Source organism: Aotus nancymaae, unplaced genomic scaffold, assembly GCF_030222135.1.
Source record: "Aotus nancymaae isolate 86718 unplaced genomic scaffold, 86718_ANA_hifiasm-v0.15.2.pri h1tg000028l, whole genome shotgun sequence".
Classification (NCBI taxonomy): domain Eukaryota; kingdom Metazoa; phylum Chordata; class Mammalia; order Primates; family Aotidae; genus Aotus; species Aotus nancymaae.
Window position 1 is genome coordinate 14,892,880 of NW_026988441.1, and position 23,753 is coordinate 14,916,632.

General features: G+C 49.7%; 1 protein-coding gene across 2 annotated transcripts in view; it reads left to right on the forward strand.

Annotated features, from left to right (window-relative positions):
* LOC105705936 (F-box only protein 17) overlaps nt 1-23,561 on the forward strand; it is a 70,904-nt gene extending 47,343 nt beyond the window's left edge. For both annotated transcript variants that reach the window (XM_064381336.1, XM_064381335.1), the window contains exons 3-7: nt 14,304-14,675; nt 16,293-16,404; nt 19,510-19,605; nt 20,563-20,698; nt 23,297-23,561. In XM_064381336.1, the coding sequence (XP_064237406.1) occupies nt 14,321-14,675; nt 16,293-16,404; nt 19,510-19,605; nt 20,563-20,698; nt 23,297-23,440 (843 nt within the window). In that variant the 5' untranslated portion in view covers nt 14,304-14,320 and the 3' untranslated portion in view covers nt 23,441-23,561. The remainder of the gene's footprint in view (nt 1-14,303; nt 14,676-16,292; nt 16,405-19,509; nt 19,606-20,562; nt 20,699-23,296) is intronic.
* Nucleotides 23,562-23,753: the final 192 nt, after the last annotated feature.

Below are 23,753 nucleotides of genomic sequence, written 5' to 3' on the forward strand. Positions count from 1 at the left end.
AAGATCATGAGATTTTCTCCTGTTTTCTTCTCAAAGTTTTATAGTTTTAATTCTTAAATTTAGATGTATGATTAATTTCAAGTTGATTCTGGTATGACGTAATGGTCTAAATCCATCTTTTTGCATATAGATTTCCACTTGTCCCAGCACCATTTGTTGAAGAGTCCTTTTCCCATGAAAACCCGTAAGTAAAACCAATGTAAAGAGAATGGCCCTAGTCTCCAGGTCAAAAGGATTCCTTTTCAGTGAACTTCATCAAATGGCTGTAACACAGATACAGTTTTATGTTTTTCCTAGAGTTTCTCATAGCTTTAATTTTTTCCCTTTTGAAAGAAGCATTTTTCTTAGTAACTCATCCAATTCATTTCTTTGAATTTCTTTTTCTTCTTGTAGACGTTCTTCCCTTTATAGTATCCTGTTCTTGTTCTGTTTAGAACATCTTTGCAAACCTAAGTGTTCCCAGGACTAGCTACATAATTTGCAGGGCCCATTGCAAAATGAAAATGCAAGGCCACTTGTTCAGAAATAATTAAGAACATTGAGGCCAGACTCGGTGGCTCAGGCCTGTAATCCCAGCACTTTGGGAGGCTGAGGCGGGAGAATCATTTCAGGCCAGGAGTTGGAGACCAACCTGGGCAACATAGTGAGACCCCTGTCTCCACACACACACATTTTTTTTTTTTTTTAATTTAAAAAGAATGCTGGCCAGGCATAGTGGCTCACGCCTATCCCAGCACTTTGAGAGGCTGAGGCAGTTGGATCACCTGAGGTCAGGAGTTCAAGACCAGCCTGACCAACATGGTGAAACCCCATCTCAACTAAAAATAGAAAAATTAGCCGGGCGTGATAGCACATGGCTGTATTCCCAGCTACTTGGAAGGCTGAGACAGGAGAATCGCTTGAACCCAGGAGTAGAGGTTGCAGTGAGCTAAGATCACGCCACTGCACTCCAGCCTGGGTGACAGAGTAAAACTGCATCTCGAATGAATGAATGAATGAATGAATAAATAAATAAATAAATAAATAAATAAATAAAAAGAATGCTAGGCACAGTGGCCCACACCTGTAATTCTAGCACTTTGAGAGGCTGAGGAGCGGATTGCCTGCAAGACTAGCCTGGCCAACATGGTGAAACCCCGTATCTATTAAAAACACAAAAATTGGCTGGGCATGGTGGTTCACGCCTGTAATCCCAGCACTTTGGGAGGCCAAGGTGAGCAGATCACCTGCAGTCAGGAGTTCGAGCTCAGCCTGGCCAAGATGGTGAAACCTCGTCTCTAATAAAAATCCCAAAATTAGCCAGGCGTGGTGGCTCGCGCCTGTAATCCCAGCTACTCAGGATGCCGAGGTAGGAGAATCACTTGAACCCAGGAGGCAGAGGTTGCAGTGAGCCAAGATCACACTACTGCATTCCAGCCTGGGCAACAGCAACAGAGTGAGACTCCATCTCAAAAAAAAAAAAAAAAAAAGAAAAGAAAGTAGAAATAGCAGCTACATAGTCGGGCCCAGTGGTTCCTACCTGTAATCCACTGTAATCCTAGCACTTTGGGACGCCAAGGTGGGAGGATCGCTTGAGCCCAGGAGTTGGAGACCAGCCTGGGCAACATAGTAAGATCCCATCTCTATTTTAAAATTATATATATATTTAAAACAGAAATAGCAGATACAAGGAGCAGCCGCTCCTCCTAAGCCTAAGATAGCCGAGAAAGATGAGAGGCCCAGACTGAGACCGTGACCTTGCTGGTGTATTCTTGGCCATGGCTCAAGGAAGGACAAGGGCAACTCTGTGGTGCGGCCCACTGGAATGCGGAGAAGTCCATCCAGTGGGATGCTGGGGAAGGCAGCGCACAGGGAAGTGTCTCAGCTGAGGTGGGTGCTGCTGACTGCCATGTTTCAGGAGCCATGTGCCAGAGAAACTTCCTGACATAAAGAAATCACACGCACGTGGGAGTCGGAGGCTGGAGAAGCGTGCTCGCTGCGGGAGTAGCTGCCTTGCAGGAGCCAAGTCTGGAAATGAAGCCAAACCCTTTCCTCCTGCAACGTCTCTCCGGCGCCCTCTACTGAAAAAAATTAGCATCATGTCAGTCAGCAAAGGAAAAAGATTTAAAGGGCCAAACTCTTTTTTTTTTTTTTTTCCTTTTTTTGAGTTTCGCTCTTGCCCAGGTGGAGTGCAGGCGTGAGCCACCGCGCCCGCCCCCGCCCCAGCCCCCGCTTTTTTTTTTCTTTTTAACAGCGTCCCTGGGTGGGCTAGAACCAAATGAGGTCGTAGATTGATAACTGGCACACTATATGATTCCATTTACATGAAATTATAGAAAAGAAAAATCGAGGCCAGGCATGGTGGGTCACGCCTGTGATCCAAGCACTTTGGAGGCCAAGGAGGGCGGATCACCTGAGGTCGGGAGTTTAAGACAAGCCTGACCAACATGGTGAAACTTGTCTTTATTAAAAAAAAAAAGAAAGAAAGAAAAGAAAAATCGAATTTATAGTAACAGAAAGCAGCCGGACGCAGTGGCTCATGGCTCATGCCTGTAATCCCAGCACATTGGGAGGCCGAGGCGGGTGGATCACTTGACCTCAGGAGTTCGAGACCAGCCTGACCAACATGGCGAAACCCTGTCCCTACTAAAAATGCAGAAATTAGTCAGGCGTGGTGACGCACGCCTGTAGAGAATTGCTTGAGCTGGGGAAGCGGAGGTTGCAGTGAGCTGAGATTGCGCCACTGCACTCCAGCCTGGGTGACAGAGCGATACTCCCTCTCAAAAAGAGAAAAAGAAGAAGAATTTAAAAAGAAAAATAAAAGTTCTGAAGAAGAATTAAAATGAAAAAAGAAAAATAAAAATTCCAAAGATGTTGTTGATAAAGTTAATAAAAATGAATTAAGGCCAGGTACGGTGGCTCAGGCCTGTAAACCCAGCACTCTGGGAGGCCAAGGTGGGAGGATTACTTGAGGTCAGGAGTTCAAGACCAGCCTGGCCAACATGTGAGACCCCATCTGTACTGAAAATACAAAAAATAGGTGAGTGTGGTGGTGCACAATTGTAATCCCAGCTTCTTGGGAAGCTGAGGGGGGAGGATTGCTTGAACCCGGGAGGAAGAGATTGCAGTGAGCTGAGATCAAGCTATTGCACCCAGCCTGGGTGACAGAGTAAGACTCAGTCTCACACACACACACAAGAGATTTAAAATCAATTGAAATAAAATTGCTACATTTAAAACAGATACAATTAATGAAAAGTAATAAAATTAATAAAGTAAAAACAATACTTTATAAAATGAAGACAGCTTATTGAGGTTGCTGTGTTAGTAGAACCCGTTCAATACAATGAACCTTGAAGATGAAAGTCCATTATTTGGGTCACACACAGTAGCTCACGCCTGTGATCCAGCACTTTGGAAGGCCAAGGCGGGAGGATCACTTGAGGTCAGGAGTTGGAGACCAGACTGGCCAACATGGTGAAACCCCGTCTCTACTAAAAATACAAAAAATCAGCCTGGTGTGGTAGCGTTCACCTGTAATCCCAGTTACTCAGAAGGCTGAGGCAGGAGAATCACTTGAACCCGGGAGGCGGAGGTTGCAGTGAGCTGTGATCGCGCCACTGCACTGCAGCCTGGGCAACAGAGCAAGATTCTGTCTCAAAAAAAAAAAAAATGCATTATTTGGTTTATTTCCAAAAGTACACATTTTAGCTGGACAGACCACATGAAAATAGAAATGTCTAAGGAGCGCCAGCTGTTCGAGTCTCTCCATTTCAGCTGCTAGACTAGGATGGAAGAAGCCTCAGATGACCCAGCCCATCCACCATCTGACGGCAGAGGCATGAGTTCCCTGAGTGAGGACCGCATAGCTGATCCCAGTCCAGAGCCATAAAAAAACAAAAACAAAAAAAAGAATAATGGCTTATTATAAATATAGTCCAGCAAAAGTATACTCTGGATGAACCAGAAACAAACTGGTATCATGATTCACAGAGGTATTTTTTGTGCAGAATTTTCCAGGCAATATAAAAAGGTCTGTGGCCTCAAAAAAACTATACAATTTGAGAATCTGCCGAGGAGGTACTTAAAAGCTAACTTAATCATTTTCACAGATTCTCGTATTTTAAAATAGTCCCATCTTTCGTTTGATGGCTTTGAGGAAAGTTTTTGGACATCTTTTTGTTCCCTTCCATGGACTAGTAGCTCTGTGTTTCTTGCTTTAATCATTTTTAGCAATTGTCGGGGGTTTTGGTGTGTGTTCTGTGTTGTTGCTGGTGGCGGTGTTTTGTGTTTGTTTCTGGTTTTGGAGATAGAGTCTCAGTCTGTCACCCAGGCTGGAGTGCAGTAGTGCAGTCATAGCTCAAACTCCTGGCCACAAGTGATCCTCTCACCTCAGCCTCCCGAGTATCTGGGACTACAAGTGCACACCGCCAGGTCCAGCTAACTTTTTTTTTTATCTGACACAGAGTTTTACTCTATGCCCAGGCTGAAGTATAATGGCGCAATCTCGGCTCACCGCAGCCTCCACCTCCCGGGTTCAAGTGATTCTCCTGTCTCAGCCTCTCAAGTAGCTGGGATTACAGGCAGGTGCCACCACGCCCAGCTAATTTTTGTATTTTTAGTAGAGACCAGGGTTTCACCCTGTTGGCCAGATGTCTCGAACTTCTGACCTCAGGTGATCCACCCACCTTGGCCTCGCAAAGTGCTGGGATTACAGGCGTGAGCCACCGCGCCCGGCCCTATTGTTTCTTATTGAAATGCTCTCGGTGGTCTGTTCCCATGCAATGCATTATTCCTTTCTTTTTTTTTTTTTATTGAGATGGAGTTTCACTCTTGTTGCCCAGGCTGGAGTGCAATGGTGTGATCTCAGCTCACCGCAACCTCCACCTCCCGAGTTCAAGCAATTCCCCTGCCTCAGCCTCCCGAGTAGCTGGGATTACAGACACTAGCCACCACGCCTGGCTAATTTTGCATTTTTAGTAGAGACAGGTTTTCTCCATGTTGATCAGGCTGGTCTTGAACTCCCGACCTCAGGTGATCAGCCCACCTTGACCTCCCAAAGTGCTGGGATTACAGGTGTGAGCCACTGTGCCAGGCTTTGTTTTTTGTTTGTTTGTTTGTTTGTTGTTGTTGTTGTTTAGATGGAGTCTCACTCTGTTGCCCAGGCTGGAGCGCAGTGGCACGATCTCAGCTCACTGTAACCTCCACTTCCTGGGTTCAAGCAATCCTGCTTCAGCCCCCCAAGTAGATGGGATTACAGGCATGCACCACCACGCTCAGCTTTTTTTTTGTATTTTTTAGTAGATACAGGGTTTCACCATGTTGGCCAGGCTGGTCTTGAACTCCTGAGCTCATGTGATCCACCTGCCTCAGCCTCCCAAAGTGCTAGGATTACAGGCGTGAGCCACCACGCCCAGCCCATTATTCCTTTCAGCTAATGCTACTTAACAGACCACTGAAGACATGGTGACTTAAAAAACAATAATTATTATTTTATTATGTGTTCTGGCTCTGGGGACTGCCTAGGTTTAGCAAAGCGGTCCTCACTTAGGAGCTCTTATGCCGTTGCTGTCAGAGGGTGGCTGGGGCTCGGTCATCTGAAGCTTCCTCACTCCTACGTCTAGCACCTGGGATGAGGAAACTCACACAGCTGGGAGCTGGAACATCTGGCTCCTCCCAGGCATTTCTGTCTTCACACAGCCTCTCCAGCATCATAACTTCAAAGGCAGCCAGACGGGCAGTGGTTCAGGCAGTGGTGTGCTGGAGCAGGCTTGCATGGTTCAAGCTGATTGTGCACATCTCTTTCCCATCCATTTCAGCTCCACAGTTCAGGGATTTCACATCAGTAGCTTGCAATAAGCTACAGTGCACTACTTTCTTAAACCACAGAAAGAGGCCAGGCACAATGGCTCATGCCCTAATCCCAACAGGGGATTGGAAGGTCGAGGCCAGTGGATCACCTGAGCTCAGGAGTTTGAGACCAGCCTGGCCAACATGGCAAAACTGCATCTCTACTAAAAATACAAAATTTAGCATGCTGAAACTATGTATATATTAAAAGTACAAAACTCAAGATGGGCGTGATGGCACATTCATGTAATGCCAGCTACTTGGGAGGCTGAAGCACAAGAATCTTTTGAACCTAGGAGGTGGAGGTTGCTGTAAGCTGAGATTGTACCACTGCACTTCAGCCTGGATGACAGAGCAAGATTCTGTCTAAAAAAAAAAAAAAAAAGCCAGGCCTGGTGGCTCACTCCTGTAATCCCAGCACTTTGCTAGGTGGGTAGATCACCTGAGATCAGGAGTTTGAGACCAGCCTGGTGAACATGGCAAAACTCCGTCTCTAAAATATTGTAAAAATAAAAAGTTTAGCCGGGCATAGTGGCGGGCACCTGTAATCCCAGCTACTCCGGATGCTGAGGCAGGAGAATCATTTGATCCCTAGAGGCGGTGGTTGCAGTGAGCCGAGGTCAGGCCATTGCACTCCAGCCTGGGCAACAGAGTGGGACTCTGTCTCCAAAAAAAAAAAAAAAAAAAAAAGCCCACAGAAAGCAACATACGCTATAAACCCAAGCTCTTTTTCCTGCCCTAGAGAGCCAGTTGTTAAACTTCTGGCAGCACACCACTGGACTGACTGTGCTCCAAAAGCACATATTAGAAAGACAGTCAGGAAGAGGCTGCACACTCTATGATCCAGACTCAGAAACTGCTTAGCAGGCTGGGCACATGGCTCTCACCTGTAATCCCAGCACTTTAGGAGGCCAAAGCAACAGGATTACTTGAGACCAGCCTGGGCAACATAGGGAGACCCCCCACCCCAGTCTCTAGAAAAGAATTATAAAACTTAGCTGGGCATGGTGGCATGTGTCTGCTGTCCCAGCTACTCAGGAGGCTGAGTTGGGAGGATCGCTTCAGCACAGGAGTTTGAGGCTGCAGTGAGCCATAATCACATCACTACACTCCAGCCAGGCAACAGAGAGAGAGAGAGAATGAAATCCCTTATCAATGTCACTTCTGCAGTGCTCTGAAAGTTGAGGTAGTCACAAAGGCCTGCCCAGTGCCCAGGGAGGAATGTGGACCCCACAGCTTCGTGAGCAGTAGTGAACTGAAAGAGCATGTCAGATAGGAAATGTTATCGTAGCCACTTTTGGAAAATATGGTCTGCTGTAGCATCCTGGGTCCCTCCCGAGTAGCTGAGTACCAGTAGCATTTCCCGGTCACTTTGACTGCCAGTAACGTTCCTCCAAACACACACACTCCCAAAAACCCTGGAAGCAGGCAGTACCAGGCCCTACTTGTCCTATTGTGACCCAGCCAGTAGTTGGCATTCAGTCTTGCAGTGTATACTTTTCAACCTTTCCTGAAATCAGCCAGAAGCCTCTCTCAGGTTTATTCTCCAAAATAAACCTGTCTTTGACTGTTGAGCCGCTTTTCGTGTTTCTCTTCTCCTTCCCTTTTTTTTTTTTTTTTTTTTTTCTTTTTTGAGACAGAGTTTTACTCTTGTTGCCCAGGCTGGAGTGCAGTGGCACGATCTCAGCTCACCACAACCTCTGTCTCCTGGGCTGAAGCGATTCTCCCACCAGCCTCCCAAGTAGCTGGGACTACAGGAACATGCCACCATGCCTGGCTAATTTTTGTATTTTTAGTAGAGATTGGGTTTCACCATGTTATCCAGGCTGGTCTCAAACTCCTGACCTCAGGTGATCTGCCTGCCTTGGTCTCCCAAAGTGCTGGGATTACAGGCATGAGCCACCAGGCCAGTCTCCATACAATCATTTTATATACTTTGTATGGTGTAGCTGAGGGCTCATATGGTACATTTCTTGAACATCTCTGCTCCCTGGTGAAGTCTGGCTGTCCCCTTTGGGTGAGGGGCCCACCCCCAGTCCCAGAGATCCTCCTTCTGCCAGTGGGAACATACCCTTAAGAAGAGCAGGAACTGGCCAGGCCAGGTCAGGAATTCGAGACCAGCCTGACCAACATGGTGAAACCCTGACTCTACTAAAAATACAAAAAAATTAGCTGGGCATGGCGGTGTGTACCTATAATCCCAGCTACTCAGGAGGCTAAGGCAGGAGAATCGCTTGAACCAGGGAGACGGAGGTTGCAGTGAGCCGAGATGGTGCCACTGCACTCCAGCCTGGGTGACAGAGGGAGACTCCATCTCAAAGAAAAAAAAAAAGAGCAGGAACTAAGAAGAACTCCGAGGAACTAAACTCTGGTGAACATCACACCCATGCCAGGCGGGCCAGTAGACTTGTTTATAAACCTCAGGGAATTATTTATGTATATTTATTTTCAAGGGGCAGAGTCGCTCTGTCGCCCAGGCTGAAGTGCAGTGAGTGGTGTGATCTTGGCTCACTGCAACCTCTGCCTCCCAGGTTCAAGCACCAGTCCTCTGTGAACTATTAATGCAACTCATAATCACCTGGAGAAAAATACAGACTGGTCTTTGTAAAGTCTGTCTCCATAACTTCATTCTTTCTGCAGTAGAAATTGATGTCAGGGCTGGGCATGGTGGCTCACAGCTGTGAAAATTAATACTTTTTATATATATTTTTATATAATTTTTTCTTTTTTCTATCTTCCCTAGACTGCTCAGAAGGAGAAAATTAATATTTAAAAAAATTAACGGCCGGGTGTGGTGGCTCATGCCTGTAATCCCAGCACTTTGGGAGGCCAAGACGGGCAGACCATGAGGTCGGGAGTTCAAGACCAGCCTGACCAACGTGGTGAAACCCTGTCTCTACTAAAAATACAAAAAATTAGCCGGGCATGGTGGTGCACACCAGTAATCCCAGCTACTCAGGAGGCTGAGGCAGGAGAATCACTTGAAGCTGGGAGATGGAGGTTGCAGTGAGCCAAGATCGTGCCATTGCACTCCAGCCTGGGTGACAGAGTGAGACTCCTTCTCAAAAAAAAAAAAAATTAACATTAAGCACTAAATTATGCTAGTTGCCATTATTATGACACATCATTTTTAAAAAGTGATAGCAACTATTTTATTATTATTATTATTTGAAGCAGAGTCTCTCTCTGTCGCCCAGGCAGGAGTGCAGTGGCATGATCTTGGCTCACTGCAACCTCTGTCTCCCGGGTTCAAGTGATTCTCCTGCCTCAGCCTCCCGAGTAGCTGGGATTACAGGTGTGCGCCACCACGCCTGGCTAATTTTTGTATTTTTAGTAGAGACAGGGTTTTACCATGTTGGCCAGGCTGGTCTTGAACTCCTGACCTCCAGTGATCCACCTGCCTCAGCCTCCCAATGTGCTAGGATTATAGGCAAGAGCCACCACGCCTGGCTGACAGCTGTGACATTTTCATTTCGTGGCATTTATTGGCCCTTATTAAGTCACTGTGCTGAGCATTTAAGCTGGATCAGCTCGAATCCCATCATCTTGTTTAATGGGCAAAACTCTCCTTTGAGGGTGCGCTTGGTTAAGAGGCTTTAATGATCTAATGCTGTTATCAGCATGTGCCCAGTAAGTGCTCAATTCATGTCAGCTATTGTCCTTTTTAAACAAATTAAGGTTTTATTAAAAAAAAAAAAAAAAGAAAGAAGCCTGTGTCAGGCAAGTAGTCCATGAATATAGCAAAAAATCCTGACATCATCTTTTTTTTTTTTTGAGACGGAGTCCAGGCTGGAGTGTAGAGGTGCGATCTTGGCTCACTGCAACTTCCACCTCCCAGGTTCAAGTGATTCTCCTGCCTCAGCCTCCCGAGTAGCTGAGGTTACAGGCGCCCACTACCACGCCTGGCTAATTTTTGTATTTTTTGTAGAGATGGGGTTTCACCGTGTTGCCCAGGCTGGTCTTGAACTCCTGACCTCAATTGATCCACCTGCCAAAGCCTCCCAAAGTGCTGGTATTACAGTTATGAGCCACTGCTCCCAGGCTAATATAAACTACTATTACTTAGGAGCCTGCAGGGGCTTTTCCTAAGTGCTTTAAAATACTCATTTCATCCTCACAATGGCCCTATGAAAGAGGCACCATTAACAGCCCCATTTTCAGAAAGGGAAACTGAGGCATAGAGAGATTAAGTGACTAGCCATTGGTCATACAATTTATAGCAAGAAGTGGAGCTGGAGCCAGGCACAGTGGCTCACACCTATAATCCCAGCACTTTGGGAGGCCAAGGCAGCAGGATCCTTTGAGCTCAAGAGTTCAAGACTAGCCTGGGCAACATAGTGAAACTCCATCTCTACTAAAAATACAGAATTTAGCCAGGCATGGTGGCATGCACCTGTAGTCCCCGCTACTCGGGAGGCTGAGGCACGAGAATCACTTGAACCCAGGAGGCAGAGGTTGCAATGAGCTGAGATTGTGCCACTGCACTGCAGTCTGGGTGATAGAGGAAGACTCTGTCTCAAAAAAAAAAAAAAAGAAAGAAAAGGTTTTAGGAAGAATGGGAGCAGAAAATACCGGGTAGACAACTTTTTCAAGAAGTTTTACCACAAAGAGAAACAAAGACACTGGATGCTGTGGATCATGCCTCTAATCCCAGCATTTTGGGAGGCTGAGGTGGGAGGATCACTTCAGCCTGGGAGGTCGAGGCTGCAGTGAGCTGTGATCACACCACTGCAGTCCTGCCTGAGCGAAAGGGCAAGAGCCTGTCTCAAAGATAAAAATAACACATTCTCGGTCCAGTGCAGTGGCTCATGCTTATAATCCCAGCATTTTGGGAGGCTGAGACAGGAGGATTACCTGAGGTCGGGAGTTAGAGATCAACCTGGCCAACACGGTGAAACCCCGTCTCTACTAAAAATACACAAATTAGCCAGGCGTGGTGGTGGGCACCTGTAATCCCAGCTACTTGGGAGGCTGAGGCAGGAGAATCACTTGAACCTGGGAGGTGGAGGTTGCAGTGAGCCAAGATTGAGCCATTGCACTTCAGCCTGGGCGATGGAGTAACACTGCGTCTCAGATAAATAAATAAATAATATCACATTCTCTGCACACACCCTTGCCCCCTTTGACTTCCTCCTGCATGAGACCCCGGTTAAATCCAGCCTTCCTCTCCTGTGCCTGCACCCACACAGCCCGAGGGAGCTAAGGAACAACACAGCACCCTGGCCAGGCTAACGTCAAGTCTGTGAACTTGACCCTCAGGCAGACCACAATGCTGCCTGGCAGCCATATAACATTTCTCTGATCCCCTCCTTCCTCCTCTCTTCTAGACATTTAATTCACACCTTTTCACTTCTCCCTAATCCTTTCCAACACCTCCTCCTCCCCTTTCACTCTCTTGGCTTATTTTGCAAAGAAAATGCAAGAGATGAGAAGCAAACTTCCACAGCCGCCCCCACCTCTACCACCTACCTGCACTCGTGTCCACACCCGTTTTCCCACTGTAACTGTCCCATCACCTGCTCCCACCTTCCCACCCACTTCCAGCCCCGGTCCCTGGCTCTCACCTCTCCCTGCTGCTCATTTAGTTTGCCCCAATGCACTGGATCTCCTGTCGCCCCACACAGCGTCCTGTCTCCCATCTCAAAACAAACCCTCTCTTTTTTGTTGTTTTTTATTTTGAGACAGGGTCTCACTCTGCCACCCAGGCTGGAGTGCAGTGGTGTGATCTCATCCTTCCGGGTTCAAGCAATTCTCCTGCCTCAACCTTCCCAAGTAGCTGGGATTACAGGTGTGTACCACCACGCCCAGCTAATTTTTGTATTTTTTGGTAGAGACGGGGTTTCACCATGGTGGCCAGGCTGGTCTCGAACTCCTGACCTCAAGTGATCCACCCGCCTCGGCCTCCCAACATGCTGGGATTACAGGCGTGAGCCACTGCACATGGCCAAAACCTTCTCTTGACCTCACATCCCCTTCTAGCTACAGCCCCACTTTTTTTTTTTTGCTACTCTTTTTATTTTATTTAGAGACAGTGTCTCACTTTGTTGCCCAGGCTAGAGTGCAGTGGCACAATCATAGCTCACTGCAGCCTCCAACTCCTGGGCTCAAGTGATTGTCCCACCTTAACCTCTGGAGTATCTGGGACTACATACAGGTGTGCACCACCACACCTGGCTAATTTTTTTATTTTATTTTTTTATACAGATGGAGTCTCGTTATGTTTCCCAGGCTGATCTCAAACTCCTGGCATCAAGCAGTTCTCCCACCTTGCCCTCCCAAAGTGCTGGGATTACAGGCATGAGCCAGCATGCCAGGTCAAGAATGTTTTTAATAATTAACCATGGAATTGAAGCTGGCTAAGGAAGAAATGAGGGCATGGGAGGTGAGGGGCAGTGAAAAATGAAATGGACAAGGGATGGGAGATCATAGTGCATTGGAAGGATCATCGGAGTCAGGCACTGGAGGGAATGAGGTGGAAAGAGGAAGTGATGGATGGAGAGTGAATGTGTGAAACTGAGGTTCTGAAGAGGCTGATGTTATTGGGACAAGGTCTGGGCCTGACCCTGAGCGGGAGGGGTTGGGGAAAGGATAAAGTCACTAGAGCGAGGTCAGGGAACAGAGAGGTTGGGGCTGCAGAAGAACAATCTATCTGGTTATGGAAATCACTGAGAATGATGCTAAGAGCAGCAGGAGCGGCCACGAGCCCAGAGCTAAAATTAGGGAGAAGAGAGGAGTCATGATCTGGGTCAGCAGATGACGCAGGAGGCAGAGTAGAGTTGAGATTCAGCACTGGGGGTTTGGAGGAGTGTGGAGGGAGACGGTCAGGAAGCAGCTCCCAGGAGCACCGAGACCTCCCACTTGGAAGTTGCACAGGAGAGCTGGGTTCCAGTTACAGCAAGAAGGTTGTAGCAATATTCAGAGAAGTAACTGAGGCAAGAAGAGATTTTGCTAAAAATAGGTCATGGGTTCCAAAGGCTGCAGGAGTTGGAACAGATTGGGGGATGGGGTGAAAATGGTTTCTTCTGCAGTGCGTTTCCCTGTGGGTCTGTAACCCAACCCAGGTTTGGCCACTCACCACTCGAAAGCCAAACTGAGGCCAGGCATGGTGGCTTGCACCTGAAATCCCAGCACTTTGGGAGGCCGAGACAGGCGGATCACTTGAGGTCAGGAGTTCGAGACCAGCCTGGCCAACATGGTAAAACGCCGTCTCTACTACAAAAATTACTGGCTGGGTGTGGTGACACACACCTGTAATTCCAACTACTTGGGAGGCTGAGGCAGGAGAATCACTTGAACCCAGGAGGCGGAGGTCACAGTGAGCCAAGATTGTGGCACTGCACTCCAGCCTGGGCAACAGAGCAAGACTCAGTTTCAAAAAAGAAAAAAAAACAGAAAAGAAAACCAAGCTCAAGAGAGATGAGAGTTAGTGGGAGGAAAAGCAAGTTTATTTGGAGAGCCAGCAAACAGAACATAGTGGACTATCATCTGAAAGTACCATCTTAAATCAGATCAAATTTTTATTTTTTTATATTAAGGGCAGAGGGAAGAGAAGGGCATTGTTATTAAGAGGTGACCAACAAGCCAGGCGCAGTGGCTCACACCAATCCCAGCACTTTGGGAGGCTCAGGCAGGAGGATCACTTGAGCCCACGATTACAAGACCGGCCAGGGCAATGTAGTGAGAGACCCCCATCTCTACAAAAAATAAATAAAATTTAAAAACTAGTTGGGCATGATGGCATGCATCTAGAGTCCCAGCTACTTGGTAGGCTGAGGCAGAAGGATCACTTGAGCCCAGGAGGTAGAGGCTATAGTCCCAGTTTCTAGCTCCGTAAAAACATAATAAAAATAAGATGACCACTGAAGACATCTGGGTGCCAGCTAGGATCGGAGGGTCCGAGGTTGACCGAGGGTCCAAGGTGACAAGTCACCAATCTCCTCGGACCCTAGCTGACACCTAGATGTCTGCAGTGGTCACAATGCTCCTATAAATCTTTGACAAAACATAGTTGTTTACATACTTCTTTAAGCCCAGAGTTAGTTTTTAAAACTACGTGATTTGCTGGTTTTGCATATTATCTAAGCGCTCTAAAATTATCCTAGCCTACGTGCAGGAATGAGTAAAGTCCCCTTAAACAAAAATGGGGTTAGTTCTACTAGTTCTTTTGCCGTTTCACTGTTACAGGTCTTCAGTTTGTTATGGTCATATATATAAAGCGCTTAGCCTGACACAAGTGCATGCCAGACGGAAGCCGTGATCAGCGATCCTGATGGGGTCAGAGTCAGGCCAAGGGTCTTTTGCCTAAGCGGGAAAGATGGGGAGAGGCCTAGGATCAGAAAGGGAACTGGGTCCCTGGTTGCCCATAGACCTAATGGGGTCTCTCCAGCTGCAGGGGTCTTGCGCCCCGGGAGAGAAGGTAGGGAGGGGGTGGCCTGGCTGCACTGACCCGCCTACCGACCCTTTTCGACCTGCAGGACGCCAACTGCTGGAGATGGGCGCCCGGCCCTCGCGGCGGCAGCCACGGCTGCCAGCGGACCCGCCCCTGGCCCTGGACGCGCTGCCCGCGGAGCTGCTGGTGCAGGTGCTGAGCCACGTGCCGCCACGCGCCTTGGTCACACGATGCCGCCCAGTGTGCCGCGCCTGGCGCGACGTGGTGGACGGGCCTACCGTGTGGCTGCTGCAGCTGGCCCGCGACCGCAGCGCCGAGGGCCGCGCACTCTATGCAGTGGTCCAGCGCTGCCTACCCAGCAACGAGGACGAGGAGGAGTTCCCGCTGTGCGCCCTGGCGCGCTACTGTCTGCGCGCGCCCTTCGGCCGCAACCTCATCTTCAACTCCTGCGGAGAGCGTGAGTGTCGGGGGCGGGGCCCAGGAGGCTGAGTGAGTGGGCGGGGCCGGGATGAGCGAGCTAGGGGCGGGGCCTGGACAGAGTCTTAGAGAGATGTAGCCAATGAGCGGGACCGCTGGAGGACCAGTGGGCGGGGCTGGAGAAGGTGGAGGCTGGGGTGAGCTGCGTACGCCGGAGCCTGGAATCCGAACGAGTGGGCGGGCCGAGGCAGGAAGACCCTAGCTGGGCCGGGGGAGAAAGCGAGTAGTTTGATATGCAGAGGGAATGCAGAACAGGACCGAAGCCAGCCGCGGTGGGAATGGCAACACTGGGAGGCCAAGGCAGGAGGATCGCTTAAGACCAGGAGTTCAAGGTGACAGTGAGCTGTGATATGCCATTGCACTACAACCTGGGTGACAGAGCAAGACTTTTGTCTCAAAAAAAAAAAAGCCATCGCAGAGGCTCACGCCTGTAATCCCAACACTTTACGAGACCAAGGTGAGTGGATCACGAGGTTAGGAGTTGGAGCTCAGCCTGGCCAGCATGGTGAAACACCCCCTCCCCCCACCCTGTCTCTACTAAAAATACAAAAAACCGGGCGTGGTGGTGTGTGCCTGTAATCCCAGCTACTCGGGAGGCTGAGTTAGGAAAATTATTTGAACCCAGGAGGCAGATGTGGCAGGTAGCCGAGATTGCGCCACTCACTCCAGCCTGGGTGATAGAAGGAGACTCTGTCTCAAAAAACAGAAAAGGTGGAGGGGACGTGGTAGCTCACGCCTGTAATCCCAGGATTTTGGGAGGCTATGGTGGGAGGATTGCTTGAGGCCAGGAGTTCGAGACCAGCCTGGGCAACAAAGTGAAACTGTCTCTAAAAAATTTAAAAATTAGGCTAGGTGCGGTGGCTCACGCCTGTAATCTCAACACTTTGGGAGGCTGAGGCCGGTGGATCACCTGAGGTCAGGAATTTGAGACCAGCCTGACCAACATGGTGAAACCCCATCTCTACTAAAAGTACAAAATGAGCCCAGCATGGTGGTGCAAACTTGTAATTCCAGCTACTCAGGAGGCTGAGGCAGGAGAATTGCTTGAACCCATCCATGAACTGAGATCATGCCATTGCACTCCAGCCTGGACAAAAAGAGCGAAGCTTCGTCTCAAAAAAAAAAAAAAAAAACTAAAAAATAGCCAGGTGTGGTGGCATGCACCTGTGGTCCTAGCCACTCCGGAGGCTGATATGGGAGGGTCACTTGAGCCCAGGAGTTTGAGGCTGCAGTAAGCTATGATGGAGCCACTGCATTCCAGCCTGGGCAACAGAGAGAGACCCTGTCTCTCTCTCTCTTTCTCTCTCTCTCTGTCTCTCTCTCTCTCTGTCTGTCTCCTTTCTTTCACACACACACACAGTGAAGAGCAGGACTGAAGGAGAAAGAGCAAGTATGGGAAGCTGAGGGGAAGCTGAGTCGCAGGTGTGGGGTAGGACCAGGAATACAGGTTAATGGGAGGAGGAGTCGGTAGGAGAAGCCATGGAGGACTGAAGCACGAGACGGAGAGACTGGTGGACAGCACAAGCTGGGTGGTTGCAGGGTCTCTGCTGGGCAGGCTGGCAGACGAATCTTCTGTTCAACTCTTGTTTTTCCACAGAGGGCTTCAGAGGCTGGGAGGTGGAGCACGGCGGGAATGGCTGGGCCATAGAAAAGAACCTCACACTGGTGCCTGGGGCTCCTTCGCAGACCTGCTTCGTGACCTCTTTCGAGTGAGTGGCCCAAGTGAGTGACCCTGATCCCTGGGGTAAGGGTCCCAAAGAGAGAAAGGGACCCTACCCCCAACACTGTCCTCATCCTCACCTTCGCTCTCTCTCCTTCCCCCATTCATTTATTCATTGATTCATTCCATCAATCAACAAATATTTGTTGAGGGTACTGTTTTATATGCCAGAGATACAAGGAAAAATCAGGAGGGTTGGCAACCACAGGCAACAATGCTCTGTGCTTCATCGCCTGCAGTTTGTGAGACAACAGCAAGATTGCTTTGATCTAAGGACAGGGTTTGAGGCTGGGCGCAGTGGTAGTAATCCCAGCACTTTGGGAGGCCAAGGTGGGCAGATCACTTTACATCAGGAGTTCGAGACCAGCCTGGCCAACAGAGGGAAACCCCATCTCTACTAAAAATACAAAAATTAGCCAGGCATGGTGGTGGGCACCTGTAATCCCAGCTACTCAGGAGGCTGAGGCAGGAGAATTGCTTGAACCCGGGAGGCAGGGCAGAGGTTTCAGTGAGCCAAGATCACAACACCTCACTCCAGCCTGGGCAACAGAGGGAGACACTGTCTCTAAAAAAGAAAGACAGGGTGTTTTCACTTATGTTTTAGATGTTGTAGAGGTGGGAGAGACGTTAAACACAAATAGTAAAACAGCAATGCAACAGAGATTTTGGTGGAGTGTTTCATGAAAGGGGTGTCTATGCAAAACGCAGGAGCAGAGAAACCAAGAGGCAGACAAATCCAGTTTGCCGGTAAAGGGTGGTTGATTGGGGAACTTACAGACAGAAGCATGGTCTTGGGCCAAAGCAAGACAGGGAGATCTCGGCACTGTTCCTCCTCAGACCCAGGGCTTATATGCCATAGGGAAAGGGTGTACTTATTCTATAAACAATTAAAAAGGCAGGCTGGGTGCCGTGGCTCACACCTGTAATCCCCATACTTTGGGAGGTCTAGTCGGGCAGATCACTTGAGCCCAGGAGTTCGAGACCAGCCTGGGCAACATGGCAAGACCCCATCTCTACTAAAAAGACAAAAATTAGCCAGGCCTGGTGGCACGCACCTATAGTTCCAGCTACTTGGGAGGCTGAGCCTGAAAAATCACTTGAACCCAGGAGGCAAATGCTGCAGTGAGCCGAGATCACGCCAGTGCACTCCAGCCTGTGTGACAGAGAGAGACTGTTTCAAAAAAAAAGCGAACATGGCAGATTAGCATCCAAGATGGGGTCACTTTTGCCTCCACAAGGGGTTGCTCTATACTAGACACTTTACATAGAACCCTGGCAACAACCCTGTGACATAGATACTATTTTTGCTCCCACTTTATAATGGGAAACTGAAGGCCAGGCATGGTGGCTCATGCCTGTAATCCCAGCACTTTGGGAGGCCGAGGTGGGAGAATCTCTTGAACCCAGGAGTTCGAGGTTGCAGTGAGCTAGGATCATGCCACTGCACTCCAGCCTGGTGACAGAATAAGACCTTGACTCAAAAGAAAAAAAAAATGAGAAAAATCTATGTTCTCCATGGAATGATGGTGCCATCTCTACGGTTTATGAAGTTTCTGTGCATACCTAGCTCTGTCCCTGGCACTCTGGTTTGTTTTTTGTTTGTTGTTTTTGAGACAGTCTCGTTTTGTGGCCCAGGCTGGAGTACAGTGGTGCAATTTTGACTCACTGCAGCCTCCGCCTCCTGGGTTTCAGTAATTCTCCTGCTTCAGCCTCCCGAGTAGCTGGGACTACAGGGGTGTGCCACCATGCCTGACTAATTTTTGTATTTTTTGTAGAGAAGAGGTTTCGCCATATCTGCCAGGCTGGTCTCGAACTCCTGACCTCAGGTGATCTACCTGCCTCGGCCTCTCAAAGTGCTGGGATTACAGGCTTAGCCACTGTGCTGGGCCAGTTTCTGGCACTGTGTTCTATTCCATTGGTCAACTTACCTGGCCTTCCACCAATACTGTACTATTTCTGTTATTATGGCACATTCTAATTTGAGGAGTGGAACCCCTGAGCTAGTAACAGTTGGGGAAGGAACATACCGCCGCTAGACTACTAGAGGTGAGGGGAGGAAACGGTTTCTGAAACAGGAGGAGGGAGTGCTGGGGAGCTGTGCCTTTTCCTGGGGGACACAGCAGTCCCTTGGGAAGGACCTAAGGGGATAAATACCCTGATTTTAGCCACCTCCTTCACTTCCATCCCCTGCTGGAGCATCCCATTGGCTGATCCAACAGGAAGCAATGGGTGACAGAGACCAGGCCATCCAGGCCGTCCAGCTTTAGACCCGGGCCCTCACACTTTAGGAGGCTGCAGAGCTCCCTGCTCACATGTCTAGTCTGTGGCCTTCCTTTGTACTCATGTCCTGCATGGCTATGATGATTATAGATATGCAGCGGCAACAGAGCTGAGAAGAGAAACCGAGCAGGCGAGAGGCTGGGTGTGTGTGGCTGCATAACTTTGGCTTTTACTGTGAGATGTAGCCACAGGGGCATTCCAAGCAGGGAGACTTGTGATCTGACTTATTATTATTATTATTATCATCATTGAGTTAGGGTCTCAGTCTGTTGCCCTGGCTGGAGTGCAGTAGCAAGATAGTAGGTCACTGAAGCCTCGACCAACTGGGCTCAAACCATCCTCCTATGTTGGCCAGGCTAGTTTCGATCTCCTGACCTCAAGTGATCCACCCTCCTAGGCCTCCCAAAGTGCTGGGATCACAGGCATGAGCCACCGTGCCTGGCCCCATGTTCTCTTCTGATTAACCTTAGTCCTGGGGATGCTTCCTGATTCCTACTTTATTTGCTGTCCTTAGCATAAGAACATGTACTCGCTATAAATGAGGAGGAGGAGGAAGCTGCAGGGACAAAGATGAGGGGAAGGCTTTCACAGAGGTCAGCTGCCTGGAGCCCGGAGCAGGGTGGAGAATGGCAGAGGGGATCCGAGAGGCCAAGGAGAGATGTATAGCCCATCATACATCTTCAAGTCTGCTAGAGCAAACCCTGAGGGCTGTTAGAGAGGGTTATCAAGGGAGGCTTCTTGGAGGAGGTGGTTTCTGACTGTGACTTGAATGCCAGGACTGTTTGCCCCACCCCCTGCCATCTCTCTTTCCCAGATGGTGCTTCAAGAGGCAGCTTGTGGACCTGGTGATGGAGGGGGTGTGGCAGGAGCTGCTGGACAGCGCCCAGATTGAGATCTGTGTGGCTGACTGGTGAGTGAGGAGTGTGGCACCCTGCCCTGGGAGCAGCAGCAGGCTTGGCAGCGGCTCTGCAGCAAAGGCTCATTTCCCGCCTCATCAACCCCATGGGTAGTGGCTGTCACTGCGCACCCTCTGTGATGAGGCTGAGAGAGGGAAAGTGATGCAGAACCGGGGAGGGTAGAGCCTTGGTGAAGCCAGAACCCCCACTCTGCCCTCCTGCCCACCGTTTTTTCCAGCAGGCTGGGGTGGCACACAGGGGGCCACTGACTGGCTTGATACCCCGCTGAAACAAGACACCTCCTCCCGCCCCCTCGTGGATGCCCAGGGCCTCCAAAGGGGTGGGAGCACAGTGCCCTGTGAGCTGAGGCTCAGGGAGCATGGTTGGGACAGGGCTGGCTTCAGAGCCTGTAGGCTTAGGATGAATGCCTTCTTCCCAGAGCACCCAGGTTCTGCCCCAAAGCATTCCAGCTCCTCCTTCAGGCTGTGGCTCCTCCACAGAAAATCTAGTCTCTTTCCTGGGGCACTGGCTCCTCCCTGAAGTCATGAAGCACCTGCCTGTATTGGGATTTTTCCCCAGAGCATCCTTTCCTGTCCCCCAACTACCCACCCCTAAGCCTCCAGAATCAACCCCAGGACCATCCAGGCTCCGCCCCCAGGCTCTGGCTCCACCCCAGGATCACCTAGGCTCCTCCCCCAGGTTCTGGCTCCACCCCAGGACCACCCAGGCTCCTCTCCCAGGTTCTGGCTCCACCCCTGGACTACCCAGGCTCCTCTCCCATGTTCTGGCTCCACCCCAGGACCACCAAGGCTCATCCCCTAGAGGTTCCCAGGCTAGGACGTCTCCAAATGTGGCTCAGATGTGCAGGACCCTCATCAAGATGCAGGAAGGCCCAGCCCTCAGCCTCCCAGACCGCAACCCAGAGAGCTGACTGGGTGGCGTGGGCATAGACGCTGACTGCTGCCTGGCAGGTGGGGAGCCCGAGAGAACTGCGGCTGCGTCTATCGGCTCCGAGTCCGCCTTCTGGATGTGTACGAAAACGAAGTGGTCAAGTTCTCAGCCTCACCCAACCCGGTTCTTCAGTGGACTGAGAGGGGCTGCCGACAGGTGGGTCCAGACTGCCTTCCACCTCCCCGCTGACCCGCTAAAGGCACACACACCCGAGCTGTCACCTGCTCGGTTTCCTTTCTCAGCTCTCTTACTGCCAGAAATCTATAAGCGTAACAGCTAAGAGTTATTGAGTCCTTCTTACATCCCAAGCCCTGTGTCAAGAGGTTTACATATTGATTCATTTCATTAGCACAACAGTTTAATGTTCAACAAACACTTATTGAGTATCTACTGTGTGCTGGGCACTGCTCTAGGTGCTGGAAATGCAGTGGTGAAGCAAAATCCTATCTCCATTCTAGAGCTGAGGAAACGGAGGCACGGGGATGTTACGTGACTGTCCCAGTGCAGAGCTGGATTCAAGCCCAATCTGGCCCCTATACTTTTCCTTTTTTTTTTTTTTGAGACAGAGTCTTGGCCTATCGCCCAGGTTGGAGTGCAATGAAGCGATCTTAGCTCACTGCAACCCCCACATCCTGGGCTCAAACGATTCTCCAGCCTCAGCCTCCCAAGTAGCTGGGATTATAGGCATCTACCACCACGCCCAGTTAATTTTTGTATTTTTAGTACAGATGGGGTTTCACCATGTTGGCCAGGTCTCAAACTCCTGACCTCAGGTGAGCCACCCGCCTCAGCCTCCCAAAGTGCTAGGATTACAGGTGAGAGCCACCACGCCCAGCTGCCAATGCTGTCTTGATCCTCATACTTAAGTTACCAAAGTAAATATTTTGGCTGGGCACAGTGGCTCATATCTGTACCTCCACCACTTTGGGAGGCCAAGGTGGGAGGACAACTTGAGGCCAGGAGTTTAGGACCAGCCTGGGCAATACAGTGAGACCCCCATCTCTACAAAGAAATTAAAAATTAGATGGGCATGGTGACTTGTGCCTGTAGCTGTAGTCTCAGCTACTCAGAAGGCTGAGGTGAGAGGATGGTTTGAGCCCAGTTGGTCGAGGCTGCAGTGAGCTATGATCTTGCCACTGCACTCCAGCCAGGGCAACAGACTGGGACCCCAACTCAAAATAATAATAATCATAATGAGTCAGATCACAAATCTCCCTTCTTGTAATGCTCCTGTGGCTATATCTCACAGTAAAAGCCAAAATTATGCAGCCAAGGAAAAGAAATGAAGCACCAGTTCATGCTGCAATGTGAATAAACTTTGCAAACATTGAGCTGAGTGAAAGAGGCCAGATGTGAAATGACAAATACTTTATGATCCCACATATATGAAATATACACTAAGAAGATTAGTGACTGCCAGAGGCTGGGGGAGGGAGGACTTGGAAGTGACAGCTTGGCCAGGCACAGTGGCTCATGCCTGTAATTCCTTTGGGAGGCCAAGGTGGGCGGATCACCCGAGGTCAGGAGTTCGCGACCAGCCTGGCCAACATGGCAAAACCCTGTCTCTACTAAAAATACAAAAAATTAGCTGGGCATGGTGGTGGACGCCTGTAATCCCAGCTACTTGGGAGGCTGAGGCAGGAGAATTGCTTGAACCTGGGAGGCAGAGGTTGCAGTGAGCCAAGATCGCACCATTCCACTCCAGCCTGGGCAACAAGAGCCAAACAGTCTCAAAAAAAAGAAAAAGGAAGTGATAGCTCATGAGTTCATGGATGCAGGGTTTTTTCCTGGGGTGACAGGAAATGCTCTAGAATTAGGTAGAGGTGATGGCCGCATAACATCATGAATCAACTAAAAACCACTGAATTGTAACCTTTAAAATGTGAATTTTGGGCCAAGTGCAGTGGCTCACACCTGTAGTTCCAGCACTTTGGGAGGCCAAGGCGGATGGATCAGTTGAGGTCAGGAGTTCAAGACCAGCCTGGCCAACATAGTGAAACCCTGTCTCTACTAAAAATACAAAAATCAGCTGAGCATGGTAGCAGGTGCCTGTAATCCCAGCTACTGGGGAGAGTGAGGCAGGAGAATCTCATGAACCCGGAGGCAGAGGTTGCAGTGAGCCGAGATCATGGCACTGCACTCCAGCCTGGGCGATAGAGCGAGACTCTGTCTCAAAAAATAAATATAAGGCCGGGCACGGTGGCTCAAGCCTGTAATCCCAGCACTTTGGGAGGCCGAGGCGGGTGGATCACGAGGTCAAGAGATCGAGACCATCCTGGTCAACATGGTGAAACCCCGTCTCTACTAAAATACAAAAAATTAGCTGGGCATGGTGGCGCGTGCCTGTAATCCCAGCTACTCGGGAGGCTGAGGCAGGAGAATTCCTGAACCCAGGAGGCGGAGGTTGCGGTGAGCCGAGATCGCACCATTGCACTCCAGCCTGGGTAACAAGAGCGAAACTCCGTCTCAATAAATAAATAAATATATATATATATATATATATAAATGGTGAATTTTGTTTTATGAAAATTTTATCTCGACTTTTTTAAACTGCAAAGAAAAAGAAAAAGCCAAAGTCCTCCTGTGGCCCACAAGGCCATGATCTGCCCATCACTTCCCTGACCCCTTCTCCTGCTCCTCCCCTCAAGCAGCTCCAGGCATGCCCCCTGTCTCAGGGCCTTTGCCTCTCTGTTGAGGTGGAGGAAGAGAGGGGGGCCGCAGGCCCTCACCCTCTCACTCCCCTTCCCCCTGCAGGTCTCCCACGTCTTCACCAACTTTGGCAAGGGCATCCGATACGTATCTTTTGAGCAGTACGGGAGAGACACGCGTTCCTGGGTGGGGCACTATGGTGCCCTTGTGACCCACTCCAGTGTGAGGGTCAGGATCCGTCTGTCCTAGTGACCGGACTACTGTCTGCTGGACGTCATCAGTCAAGACCAGCCTTGCAGCTGGGTGCAGCAGCTCACACCTGTGGAATCCCAGCACTTCAGGAGGCCGAGGTGGGAGGATCACTGGAGCCCAGGAGTTCAAGACCAGCCTGGGCAACGTAGTGAGACCCTGTCTCCACAAATAATTTTTAAAAAATCAGCCAGGCATGGTGGTGTCGCCTGTCATCCCAGTTACTTGGGAGGCTTGGGTGGGAGGATTGCCTGAGTCCAGGAGATCAAGGCTGCAGTGAGCTGTGATTTCACCACTGCACTCCAGCCTGGGC